At 43.9% G+C, this 13,062-nt stretch overlaps 1 protein-coding gene and 1 pseudogene across 5 annotated transcripts; both read right to left on the bottom strand.

Annotated features, from left to right (window-relative positions):
- Positions 1-585: 585 nt before the first annotated feature.
- Positions 586-2,391, bottom strand: LOC118554184 (leucine-rich repeat-containing protein 37B-like; annotated as a pseudogene).
- On the bottom strand, positions 2,181-11,716 carry LOC118554275 (RAD52 motif-containing protein 1-like). Of its 5 annotated transcripts, XM_036121657.2 has the most exons (7): positions 11,621-11,716; positions 11,059-11,238; positions 8,171-8,293; positions 7,610-7,778; positions 6,519-6,617; positions 3,995-4,080; positions 2,181-2,512 (listed from the first exon to the last, which is right to left on the bottom strand). In XM_036121657.2, the coding sequence occupies exons 1-7, from the start codon at positions 11,714-11,716 to the stop codon at positions 2,411-2,413; spliced, it is 855 nt and encodes a 284-aa protein (XP_035977550.2). In that variant the 3' UTR covers positions 2,181-2,410. The 5 variants fall into 5 exon arrangements, 3 of the variants coding, with proteins under 3 accessions (XP_035977550.2, XP_077916848.1, XP_077916849.1); XM_078060722.1 differs by lacking the exon at positions 3,995-4,080; XR_004926417.2 differs by lacking the exon at positions 2,181-2,512 and having other exon boundaries at positions 4,005-4,080; positions 7,610-7,687.
- Positions 11,717-13,062: the final 1,346 nt, after the last annotated feature.

Below are 13,062 nucleotides of genomic sequence, written 5' to 3'. Positions count from 1 at the left end.
TATTCAGTAGCCACATGTAGCAAGACATGCAATACTAGGCATTGAAATGAACCAACCTCAGCTACATGCAACAATATAATGAATTTACAAGATAATGTTGAATGAAAGAAGCAACGCAGAAAATAATACATATAATATGATTCCATTTATATAGAGTTAGAGTTCAATTACAAAGAGCCCTGTCCCACGACCCTGAGATCATGACCTGAGCCCAAGTCAAGGTTGGATGCTTAACCAACTGAGCCACCCAGGCACCCCTAATTTCCTCTCTTTTTAAATGTAGTTTTACCTATCATATGGCAGCTGTAAACAACATAAGTTAGTTTTGCCCTTGGATAGTGGCTTATAGGTTGACTTATCACCTCATCACTTACTGAAGTTTGAAATAGATACTCCATAGGAAACTCTGGAACTAGAGTTGGGGCCTCCTGTTGGACTGGACTAGGTCCAGCCTCCTCGGGGCGCTCTGCAAGCCGAGCCGGGGCCTCCAGCTGGGCTCGGGTGGGCCCAGCCTCCTCGGGGCGCTCTGCTGGCCGAGCCGGGGCCTCCGGCTGGGCTGGGGTGGGCCCAGCCTCCTCGGGGCGCTCTGCTGGCTGAGCCGGGGCCTCCGGCTGGGCTGGGGTGGGCCCAGCCTCCTCGGGGAGCTCTAGTGGCTGAACCGGGGCCTCTAGCTGGACTGGAGTGGGCCCAGCCTCCTCGGGGTGCTCTGCTGGCCGAGCTGGCGCCTCCAGCTGGACTGGGGTGGGCCCAGCCTCCTCGGGGCGCTCTGCTGGCCGAGCTGGGGCCTCCAGCTGGATTGGAGAAGCCTGAGCCTCCTCGGTGCGCTCTGGAGGCTGAGTTAGAGTTACAGTAAGTACCAGATCCACAGGTTAACAGTGACATTGGAGAAGTTTGGCCACTGAGCTTCGTTCTTACTTAGAGATGGCACATTCACCTCATGTGCTATTGGCTGAGGTACCATCTCCTTAGATGGCTCTGGAGGTTGAGCGGAGGCCTCCTGAGGGGTCGAAGGTTCTACTTCCTCAGGGGCCTCTGTCGGTTGAGCTGAGGCTTTCTGCTGGACTGAAGAAAGTTTGATTTCTTCAGGGGTACTTGAAGGCTCAGCTAGAGCCTCCTGTGGGTTTACAGCTTCCTTAAGGATCTCTGGAGGCGGAGATGGAGCCCCCTGCTGAATTGGAGATGTTTCTATTATCTTCAGGGGGCTCTGAATGTGGGGCCTGGGCCTCCATCTGAGGCAAAAAAGATTCAGCTTGCTCAGGCAACTCTGGATGATTTGGGGTCTCCTGCAGGAGTGGAGGAATTTCAACCTCCTCAGGGAGCTTTGGAGGTTGATCCGATCCCCCTGGGAAATCCATTGGTAAGTTCACCTCAGGATATAGGATATCCATACTGGAATCTGAATAACCATCCTGCAACTGTTGTTGAGGGTGGTCTTTATTTGCAAATTGGTTTGGAGTTCCAACAACTTTGGCAAGCCTTTGATGCTGAGCTAGATCTTTCTCCAGGTTTGGGGGTGAAACAATAAACTTGGTTGGCTTTGAACTGTGACTATCCAGAGGTGGAACAAGTATTTCAAATGATTGGTGATCTTTAGCCTGATCTAGACCTACAGTTTTAATCTTAATTTGAGTCGAGGAGGCGGAGCTATGGTCGGATTCTGATCCCAACCTAGCCTTGGAACCACCTCTGGGAGCCTTTCAAGCTGGGTTAGCCTGTCATTCAGATCCTGATCTGCCTCTGGGGGCAGCTTGCCAACTGAATCCGTGTCCGGGAACGGAACCAAAGTCTCAGTCAATCCTTAGGCAGGGCCAACATCTGGGCTGGAGCAGAGGACCCCTCTGCTGGCGGTGTAAGGGCCTGGGGCGATTCGGGCGGGAATTCAGAGGAGTGTGAAGACCAGGGCTCGGTGGGCCCCAGGAGGTCGGAGGTCAGCTGGGCAGGGTCCAGGGCCCACTCCGGAGGCTGAGCTGCCTGGACCAACAGCCACAATGATTGCCACGTGCGGAGGAGCAGTGGGGCCCAGAGGCGCAGCCGGGACAGGACACGCGGACGCTCTGGATCAGCACGCGCCCCAACCGGAGCCGAACCGTTATGGCAGCCCCGTGACGCGCGCACCGTTCATCACTGCCTGCCCCTCCCCCGCCTACATCCCACCCTTTATTTACTACGCCTTTGTTTACGCTCCTTTATTAGCTCAGCGAGGACGGGCACCGCGCCCCTTGGAGCGAGCCCTTTTTCCAGAATCACCGGGGCCCAAGCCTCCCTTCCCCCTACAAAGGGCACAACCACCTCCTGGGGCTCACAGCGAGGCAGGATGGCCCCGGACTCCAGCAGCTCTGGGGTGGAAGGGGGCAGGGTGCAGTTTCCCAAGGACGCCACAGGACCCGGCATCCCGGGAAATTAAAAAATGCTAGTCCGATTCTGGCGGTTTGAACTCGGCCTCTTCAAAGCTTAAATCCGAGAGACATTCTTCCTCCCCTCGGCCATCCTGCTTCCAAGAAAAGTAGCTGACCTGCAGAATAAGCACCCGTCAGGGCAGTGGGGAAGGGAACACATTTTACAGTTAGTTATTCTAAAATGTTGCCATTTCCTCTCAATTCTCAATACGCATGTCTGAGTATTAAGTCGCCACTCTGTTAGGAGGCTACCTACCACTGAATCAGTGATGGCTCCAAAATTTCTGTAGGAGGGGTTTTGGGGTGGAGCTTGAGGGGGCAGGTGAGCATTTCATTCTGGGAATGAGGGTCTGAAACCAAGAGAATAGCCCTCTATTTACACTGGCATGGGAAAACTTCCCCCATCCCACCTGGATTCAACACAGCCGTCAGTCTAGAAAAAGTAACACCACCACTTTTGAGAGGTCTGACCCTGTGTGTGCACATGGAGAAGGCACTTAGGATGTTCAAGTTAGCATGTTAAACAATTTTCTTGAAATACTGTAACTAGCACCCAGTTTACATCCTTCACAGCCCTTTTTACAATCTGTTTTATTTGAGTCCTTGTTTATGGTCTGGCACAAGCTCTAGCACGCAAACCGTAAGACAGAAGGGTTTTATCTTATTCCCAGCGTGTAGCACATAGCAATGGTTTTTAAATGGAACGGATTCCAAGACTGGCCTTATTTAGGAATGGATCTGTTGTTACAATCAGGTTTCTGAAATCTTTAGCATCAATACGGAATCTCTTTCACATTTCACAGGAAGCTAGACTTCTTAAAGTGTAAACTTGGATAAGTCTGAAGTTTCCTTGACTGGCTTGATTTAAATTGAATTAAAATAATTATTTTGCACAAAAAAAAAACCTTCAAATACTTTTTCAGAAAGTAACCATCTTTCCTTTCTCCACTCTTCCCTTCAAAACAAACAAACTTTGCAACTTTGGAGTGAGTTAAATAATCAGAAATCTAGCCCCAAATTAAGTTTTCAATGACATGAAACACATCCTTTTCTCCTTTTTTTTTTAAACATTCTATATGCAGTATATTAATATCTTCTTTTAGAAATTACTTTGGCAACTTAATCCCTAATTCAGGGCATTGATATAAGTGATTTACAGAAAAGTTCTTCAGCAAAATATTTCATACAAGATATGTATGAGATGCTGACATCTGGGTAATACACCTTATTTGAAAGGCATAATGGTTTTCAAGCACTGTAGCATAATCTCACTGAAGGCCAGAGTTACTCTGTTCCCAAATCCTTGAGATTCTGTTCGAGGGGAGCTCTAAAAGGCTGTGTCCTCTCCTATGGCCACAACAGTAGGAGTATTCTGATGCAATTTGCTCTCCAAATTTTAAATAAGGGGTCAGAGCCAAGGGCCAGGACTTCAGGAAAAGCCCCAGAAATTCTCTGCACTCAAAAGCAGTTTCAGAGTTTTACATTTCCCAAAGGATGACAGAGCTAACTGTACGTGCCCAAGTCTTCCAAATCCTGCCGGTTGCTTTAAATTATGGCTACACTGGCTGTGGAATCCTCGAGCTCTAATCTCCACATACTTGAATTAGATCCTGTAGCTCCTCTTCGGTTCTGGCATCTGTAATCTCTTCACAGGGTCTATATTCCACAGCTATTTTACCACTTTCTGAAATAAAGTTAACAAGTAGCATATCAAAATTTTTCTTGTTCTAAAACTTGCTGTATATAACTGGGATAGCACCTAGTAATTAGACATTCTTTTGATTTTTAAAAAATATTTTATTTATTTATCTGAGAGAGAGAGTGCACAAGCAGGGGGAACCGGAGAGGGTGAGGGAGAAGCAAGCGACCTGCTGAGTAGGGAGCCTGATGAGGGGCTCAATCCCACGACCCTGGGATCATGACCTGAGCCGAAGGCAGACCTTAACCAACTGAGCCACTCAGGTGCCCCATAGACATTCTTTTGATTTCTAAAAGCAGAAAATAAAAGCATTTTCTCAGAAGTTTTCTCATCTCACACTTCAGTTTTTATCATAACTAGTTTTTTTTAAGATTTTATTTATTTATTTGAGAGAGAGAACACGAGCAGGGGGGAGGGGCAGAGGGAGAGGGAGAAGCAGACTCCCCACTGAGCAAGGCAGTCCGACACAGGGCTTCATCCCAGGACCCTGGGATCATGACCTGAGCTGAAGGCAGACGCTTAACCGACTAAGCCACTCAGGCACCACTATCATAACTATCTGTGAAAAAATATATATGAAGTTATCAACCATGTGCTTAAAAAAACTTTATGATCTCAGAGATAGGAACTAAGGAATAATGACACAGGAAGTTAAAACTGTGGAAGCAAAAATGTTCAATCATAGTATGATTAAACAGTAAGACGTTAGGTAGGGGTCAATGTAAGTTCAAACCTGGAATGGAGACCACTGGACTATGGCTGATACTTTATATCAGAAACAAGGCAAGTGTCTACTCCCTGAGAACCAAAATCCCACCAGATACAATGAACAATGCTTTGGAGGGGGGTGGGCAGGGCATGTATTTGAACACTTTATTGGCAGAAACAGGCCCGTGTAACTTATAGACAATACAATTTACCTTAGGGCAAACTAGAGCTACAAGACTTTTTAGTCTAAGGAATTTTGAATGTGTACAAGGGACACCATAGCATATTATGGAGAGGTCAACAACCCAAACGCTTAGTTTGGTTCTTCAAGGTTGTCATTCAGAATTGACAGCTAATGGAGAGTCTACCTGATGACCAGGGAAGTCAGTCTTCACGGGAAGACTTGCCCAGGCTGGAAACCTGAGACCAATCCACGGTCAACTCTTACAAGCAAATAAGGTCTCTGAAACTTAGCTAGGATTTCTTAGTCTTTAAGACTCAAGGCTCTGAAGCAGGGGAGCAACTGTTTGGGGACTCTCTACTAATTATAAAATTTCCAGAAAAAAAGGCACCTGGGTAGCTCAGTCGGTTGAGTGTCCCACTCTTGATTTCGGCTCAGGTCAGGATGTCAGGATTGTGAGATCAAGCCCTGCATGGGGCACCATGCTGCGTGTGGAGCCTACTTAAGATATTCTCTCTCTCTCTCTCTCTCTCCCTCTCTCTCCCTCTACTCCTCCCCTGTCTCCCTCTTTTATTTAAACTAATAAAATAAAATAAAATAAAATAAAATAAAATAAAATGAATAAAATAAGTTTCCTTTGAGCCTGGATTGATTCTCTCTCTCCCTCTCCCTCTACGCCTCCCCTGCCTCCCTCTTTTATTTTATTTAAAATAAAAGAATATTTTTAAAAAAATAAAATTTCCTTTGAGCACAGCCTATAACATTCATACTACTGTCGAACTCAATAGGGAATACAATCAACATTATTCAATAGGATGGCCACTTTCAAGGTTCACAAAAATGTAGCTGATCATTACATAAGAATCATGGTCACCTAATATGTCAGTGCCAGAAACAAAAACTGAAACTGAATTGATTCCAAAAGCATAATCTAATAAATTCTCCAACAGGAAAATAATCATGATAAGAAGTTAACATATTTTGTCTGCTTACCACGTTCCAGAGATAGTTCTAAGCTTTTTATATTCATCATCTCATTTATTCTTACTATATCTCCATGAGGTAAGCTGAATTATTAACCTTATTTTGCAGATAAAGAAATTGCAGCTTAGAGAGACTAAATACCTTCAAATTTGAGTATAAAACCTAAAATTGCATCAGAAATCTAAGAGACAGAGTTAGGATTCAACAACAGATGTCCAAAGCTTACAATCACTATACTACTTTGTGTTATGGGCAATCAATCAAGAAACACTGGATCAAGCACTTTCTATGTGGAGGCAAGTCACTGTATATCTATACCCTGGGGACAATAATATTTACTGTCATTTTTCCTCACAAATGCTACAAAGAACAAATTTGAGACTGCTGCTTTGAAAGCATTTGGTGAATAAAAGAATGTGAAGTGTTTTCATCCAACTAACTTCTCAAAATGAGTTTATTTGTTCATGGAAACTGAAGTTGTTTAAGGACAATCAAAAGAAAAGAAAAGAAAAGAAAAGAAAGAAGTAAAGGACAATCAAGAAAGTCTTACCTAAAACCACAATCAACAGTTTCTGGAATGCATCTGACACAGCCTTCTGAATAGCAAGCTTCTGGGTTGTTTTCCTTTTCATCAGAACTGATAATGGCCCTAAATTCAACCAAAACAAATGGATTTAAAATACCTAGCTGAATGATAACCGATTTTTATGTTATATGTTTATATATGAAAGTGCATCCATGATTCGTAGATCATTATCTTAGCAACTAAGAGCAGGCACAACACAAGCACTTGGTGGAATGGCTCTGCTGTAGGTATATCCTGGCCGGGCACATTTTTACTGCCCTGATCTACCCCAGAAGTTCCTGAAGTACCAGAAGGGAGATGCAAGCCAAGAAGGTGGCACAAATCTCACATCACTCACAGATTTCAAATGGACAAGTTGAAACTATAATCCTACAGACCCTACCTACTCTCCTGGGCATCAAGGGCTGGAATCACAGAGTGAGAAAGATTTGGTGGTAGCACACATGACCTGGTCTTTTCCTGAGCATCACCCGTGGGAACCTACTTCCCTCCATTTGCTAACAGCCCTGCCTCTGCCTTAAAACCCTAAGCCTAAGTGCTACGGACTCTGGGAAAAATCAGTACCAATTGGAACACCTTTTCTAGGATCTGTATTTGATTCTTTACACACCAGCCCTTTTATAGGAGGCAAAGGACTAAACATTTACACAAGAGTTTATTTAAATCTTTAGATGATGATTTTGCTGGGATCACTGAAGGCTACAAGAGATCTGTATTTAAAGGACTATTTTAGCACAAGGCAAATTCTTCTTCTTCTTCTTCTTCTTCTTTTTTTTTTTTTAGCACAAGGCAGATTCTTAACCAAAAATGGGAAAAACATTACTTCCCTCTTCCTAAACTTCTTGGCAGAAAGTCAGTTTTAGAATTGTAAAGCTAAGTTCTTTTAGGTATTGTGTATGATAAAAACCTGTAGTGTACGGTAGAAAAGCTCTGCCCAGGGTTTTAGTAGCTTAGCAAGGGGAGGGCTTGATGATATATCTGAAAAGATGAGTTTCAGAAAGAAAGAGAGATTCTACCTCCACTCCACTCCAGCCCCACCCCCACCATAAACAGACCTTCTTCCAGCTTCTCCAAAGGCTCCTCGGCCATGCCAACTCCAGGACTCCTGCACTCATAGGATGGCAACACCACCTCTAAAGCACAGAAGAATTTCAGGCTCTGCTTCTGAAGTGGTACCGGAGCATCTTCATTTTCTCTTTCTTCGAGGTCAGAAAGATCCTGAAGCTGTTAGGATTTTAAATTAAAGGTCCTTCCTAGGATCTCAACATAGACTTCAAGATGTTTTGTTATTAGAAATAAAAACTAAACTCCAGTAAACCCAGCGAACAGTTGAGGTCCTATAGCTTCAAAATCAAGTAAGACTTGCAAATGAATTATTAAATACAGACAACTAGTTTTTTTTTACTCTATACCCTACAAATACTGTCGAAAATTATGGACATCACTACCCAAGTCATTGAAAGTATTATTAATTCTAGGTGGCAGGCCGATGCTCAGGTCCTTCCACTTAGAAGCCTCTCACATCTTCTCCCCACACCCAGTTCTCTCCTCTCTGAAGTCCAGGATTTCAATGTTGAAATGAGTCTGATTAGCCAAAGAAAATCTATAAAGTTTACCTTGATGATCCTTTTTGACCATCCATTGAAACCAAAGTAATAATTTGCCAATTCTTGGCACTGGGAGCTATTTAGGGCAAGGGCCTGATGTTGAACTGCTTTATGTTTGGTGCCAAGACGAACCTAAAGACATAAGAGAGAGACTGAAAAATATCACAACCTGCCACAGAGGCTTATTTTGGATACACCTGAGATTGATCAATACCTATTTCAGAGACTGGCTGTGAAGATTAAAAAGGAAACACCATTGTAAGCAATGAGCTCATAGTAAGCCCTGAATAAATGGTATTCATTATTTTTAAGCTACAGTACTTTTCTGCATCATTTGCAGGGCTCCTGATTGAATGGGAAGATTTCCCTGACGTCTGGTGGTGAGAGTGATGATGAAAGCCACTAAGGAAGCCGTCCAGGAGCAAATTATGTAGGTGAGCAAAGGAAAGAAATTGTTTTTGTTGTCCCATCCTGTAGCTCGTTTGAGAATATGACCTGAAGAGCCGACAAGATGGACCTGACACGGAGGTAGGACCTTAACCTGCAGCACCCTCCTCCCCAAGTTACTAACCTGTTAGAACAAGGAATATACATACCTCTAAAAATTTTATAAGCAACTAAACAACTAGAGGTTCATTTGCATTAATAAGCTTCTTTGAGAATGCAAATACTTCCAGTCTAACTTACGCTCTATGGTGAATTTATTAAATGTCCTGTCTTAAATGTCTATTTCAACTTTAAGCAGGGTGTAGTATAGTAATATATTCATAAAGATTCAAATAATGCAAATGAAGTCACAGCACTATTAATTCTTTATTGATTTGTTCGTGCATCTTCCTCTATCACTAGTTTATAAGCTCCTTAAGTGCTTGAAGGAACCATCTCTTACTCTTTTCTCATTCCTAAAACCGAGCACATTCTGTTGTTGATTGAGTGAACGAATGAAAGAATGGGTGATAAGAAAATCAAATTACTTTCTCCAGCTGAAGCTGCATGCTGGAAAGAAGAAATGAAGATGAACTTTTAAATGTTGAGTGCTGCAGGGGAGGCTAATGGCGAGGCATAGTGGAGCTGTTCTGGATAAGAAGGAAGCTTCAGAAGGGCCCCGAGCTTCTCTGTCGGAGAAATAGTTCCTGCTGCCAACCATTTTCCTTCATGCTACTGAAAAAAACTCAAATGCCTTAGGCCTTTCCTTGATTTATTTTATTTAAGACATTATTCTTTTTCCTGTATTTATAAAAGGCAAACAACAACAACAACAAACCCAACCAGGAACTATATGTAGTTGCCAAAGTAGAAAAGAACACATAAGTAAATTGGATAACAATTTTGGAAAGCAGGGGTAGTAACCCAAGGTTCTGTGTTAAATTAAAAAAAGAGATCGAATATGAATACGCTCTCCTGTCAACTATATATTGACTTGTAGAACATTTCCTTCATCACTCTCAGTGATGGGCTTTATGCTGTTAAATCTCAAAACCTAAATTTATGAAATGATCTTAATGTCCAATGAGAGACAAAAACCTCATTTCTTACAACTGATACAAAGTAATTGTCTCATAATCTATAATATCTGAGTGGCTATGTGAACTTTGCACAGGCTAGAAACAGGCAGAGCAAACTAAAGAAGGTCTGACAGGTCATCATTTCAATCACAGGGAGTGAAGCCCAGATTGAAGAGGGTGTTGAACAAGTAGGCAGTACACCTAGAGTCACATGTGAGCAGAGTTCTCAGATTCAATCAAGCTTAAATCAATAAGGAAAGGCAAATGATAAGAATAGGCAGCCACGTGGGGCGCCTGGGTGGCTCAGTTGGTTAAGCATCTGCCTTCGGCTCGGGTCATGATCCCAGGGTCCTGGGATGGAGCCCCACGTCGGGCTCTCTGCTCGGCGGGGAGCCTGCTTCTCCCTCTCCCTTTGCCTGGCACTCTGCCTACTTGTACACACACTCTCTCTCTCTGTCAAATAAATAAATAAAATCTTAAAAAAAAAAAAAAAGAATAGGCAGCCACATCAGTATGAAGTAGCCAGATTAAGAAGCCAGTTAGAGAAGGCTGATAAAGACATACAATTACAAAGTGAAAGGTTTGGAAATCTAAGTCTCACTCACTTATTCAGAGGAAATGACATGGTCCTTGATAAAGAAATGGTGATTGAATTGAGGCACATACTGAAATATAATTCTGGGGCTCTGGGAAAGTAAAATGGACAGCATGGTTAGTATGGAATAAAGTTCCTGTAGTGCATTAAAGAATGTTTTAACCATTTTCTGGGAATTGAAGGGAGTCCTGAACAGGCAGTTTGAGACTGATGATGATGATAATGACGATGAAGCATCCTTTATAAATACAACAGATGAAAGAATCTGTCATTTTTTTTAAGATTTTATTTATTTATTTGAGAGAGAGAGTGAGAGAGAGAGCACAAGAGCGAAGAGGAAGAGGAAGAAGCAGACTCCCCGCTGAGCAGGGAGCCGGACCGGGATCATGACCTGAGCTGAAGGCAGATACTCAACCGACTGAGCCACCCAGGCACCCCTAGAGTTTGTCATTGTAAATCCACATAATAGTAAATATAAGCAAGACTCTTCCTGTTAAGATTTCTTAAATTAAGGGGCAGGATAAAATGCCACGGGGTTTAATATCAGTAAGTTGGGGTTTGATCTCCAGCTTCCAGTTATTATCATGAACCGTAAGTAAGTCACTTAACTATCTTCAGTTCGAGTTTCTTCATCTAAAAAGAAGAAAACAAACAAAAACCCAGGGAAACCGGAGGATCGATGTAGCAATGCATCTGAAAGCATTCTGTAAAGCAGAGTGCTGCACAAATGCTAGTCTATTAGAACGGAATTCAGCACTCCGTCCCAGTGGAGTTAGGAATTTCCTATTTGGACCCACCTTCACTGGAGAATTCTGAAAAAGATGCTTCTCGTGGCATGCCATTTGAGCTCTGTGAGCATCCCTTGCTGAATAAAACTTGATGATGGCATAGAAACCAGGACGGGCCACTGCAGCGTTTGGGAAGACTCGGATGGAATACACAAGGCCAAACTGGGAGAATACTGTGGACAGAGAATGCTGTGGGGTGGTCCCACGCCAAGTAAGTGCATGAAATTTCACGCCCACAAACCAAAACTGCCCGTTCCCTTATATTCCCTAAACCCTTCTGCACATACAACCCCAAGCTCCTCTCATTTCATGAACAGGTCTCCCTCTGAAATCTTAAGATTCGAGAAGCATTAGAAGGCAACATGTGCTGGCTGTTGAGAGTTACCTCTCAGAAATCCGTTGGGGCTGACAGACTGCTGAGGTCCCCTCTAGAACTAAGATTCCTCACGGCGGAGACTACGAGGCGCGTGAGGTGCTAAGGCCAGACTCCAGGGCTCCCAGTCACGGCGGGGGGGAAGACACACGGCGTTCTCCATCCCTCCCTCCCTCCCTCCCTCCTGACTGGGCTCACATGCAAAGCCTCGGCCGTGGGCCCAGAACTCAGCTCCCACACCAGCAAGGTTTTGTCGCTTTCGGTGGGCACTGCAAAGGAGACCACCTCCGCCATCCTACCACCACTGCGCATGCGCGGCTAAGCTTCAAGCGGCAGTGCGCCTGCGCAGGCGCGCCCGCGCTTTTTAAAAAAAGGTCTCGTACGAGGGGCGGGGCCAGCCCAGCGGGGGTGGGGCGAGGGCTGTTCCCAGTCCTCTCCCTGGCCCCTCCCAGTCTGGGCGGGTCTCTGACTACTTCCCCTCCAGCAGCCCCACCACGTCGAAGTCGTGTTTAGTGCTTCTATTCAAGTGTATTTTTAGGGTAGAGTCCAAAGGGTGAGCTTACAGGATCCTAGGGTACGGATATCTTTATAGCAGCCAGTTTCAAAATCCTTAAAAAGTGTTCCTTGATTTTCCTACGTAATTTTGGTGAATTGTTTAAGTGTGCTTGTTGGGATGAGAGGGTGTGGGAGTTTGGCAGGCAGGGTGAGAAGGAGATATAAATTTGGAAAAAATCAAAGAGTCCAAGTAGGGCACCAACACTGGAGTTCAGGGTGCCCTTGCAAAAGGGCCATTCGAAGCACCCAGTCAGCTATTTTGAGGACTAACACACTAAGAGGGAAAATAGGTCCTAATGATCCTTATTTTAATCCTAGAAGCCTGAGCCAGAAGGGACCTTACAAAACATCTCCTGAGGTTTCTAAACAATGGTCTTCAGACTGGTGCTGGTCTGTTAGGAAGTTTTCACCAGTCCTTGGAAAAACAAGAAAAGGATAATATAATCAGGGTTTAAAATTTTTTTTCATAAAACAAAATCTATTCCATTTTACTATGCTACAAATATGACCTTCATTTTTAATTTCTTTTTTATTTTTTTACTTTTAAAATATTTTATTTGAGAAAGCAAGAGAGAGAGAGAGAGCACAAGCTGGGAGGAGGGGTAGAAGGAGAAGCAGACTCCCCGCTGAGCAGGGAGCCTGATGGGGAACTCCATCCCAGGAGCCCCCAAGATCATGACCTGAGCCCAAGGCAGACACTTAACCAACTGAGCCACCCAGGCACTCCATGACGTTCATTTTTCATGTTAAAAATTGTTTTCCAATAGTTGTTTTGATTAATACTCTTACTTGGGTATTAAAATAAAAAGTTAGGAATCTTCACATGGGTTAACTTTTTTGACGTTTTAGTGGTCTGTGAAATCCAAAAGTCAAGGCTCAGAAGTAGGGACATCAGTGGCCCAAGTGGGACAGTTTAGTCAAACGGTACTGGTGGTAGCTATGTGCAGGACATTTCTCCAACGGCCCCTTTTCTGTTTTGCATTGTCCTTATGCAGGTTTTTCTCCACATCGGCACCTTCAGGTCCCAAACAGAGATGCCTTTTTTTTTTTAACATCTAGATTTTAGCCCATTCTCTGAAACCACC

The sequence above is a fragment of the Halichoerus grypus genome, chromosome 13 (genome assembly GCF_964656455.1).
Source record: "Halichoerus grypus chromosome 13, mHalGry1.hap1.1, whole genome shotgun sequence".
Classification (NCBI taxonomy): domain Eukaryota; kingdom Metazoa; phylum Chordata; class Mammalia; order Carnivora; family Phocidae; genus Halichoerus; species Halichoerus grypus.
The sequence above is the reverse complement of the archived record's forward strand: the minus strand, read 5'-3'. Positions and strand labels throughout refer to the sequence as shown.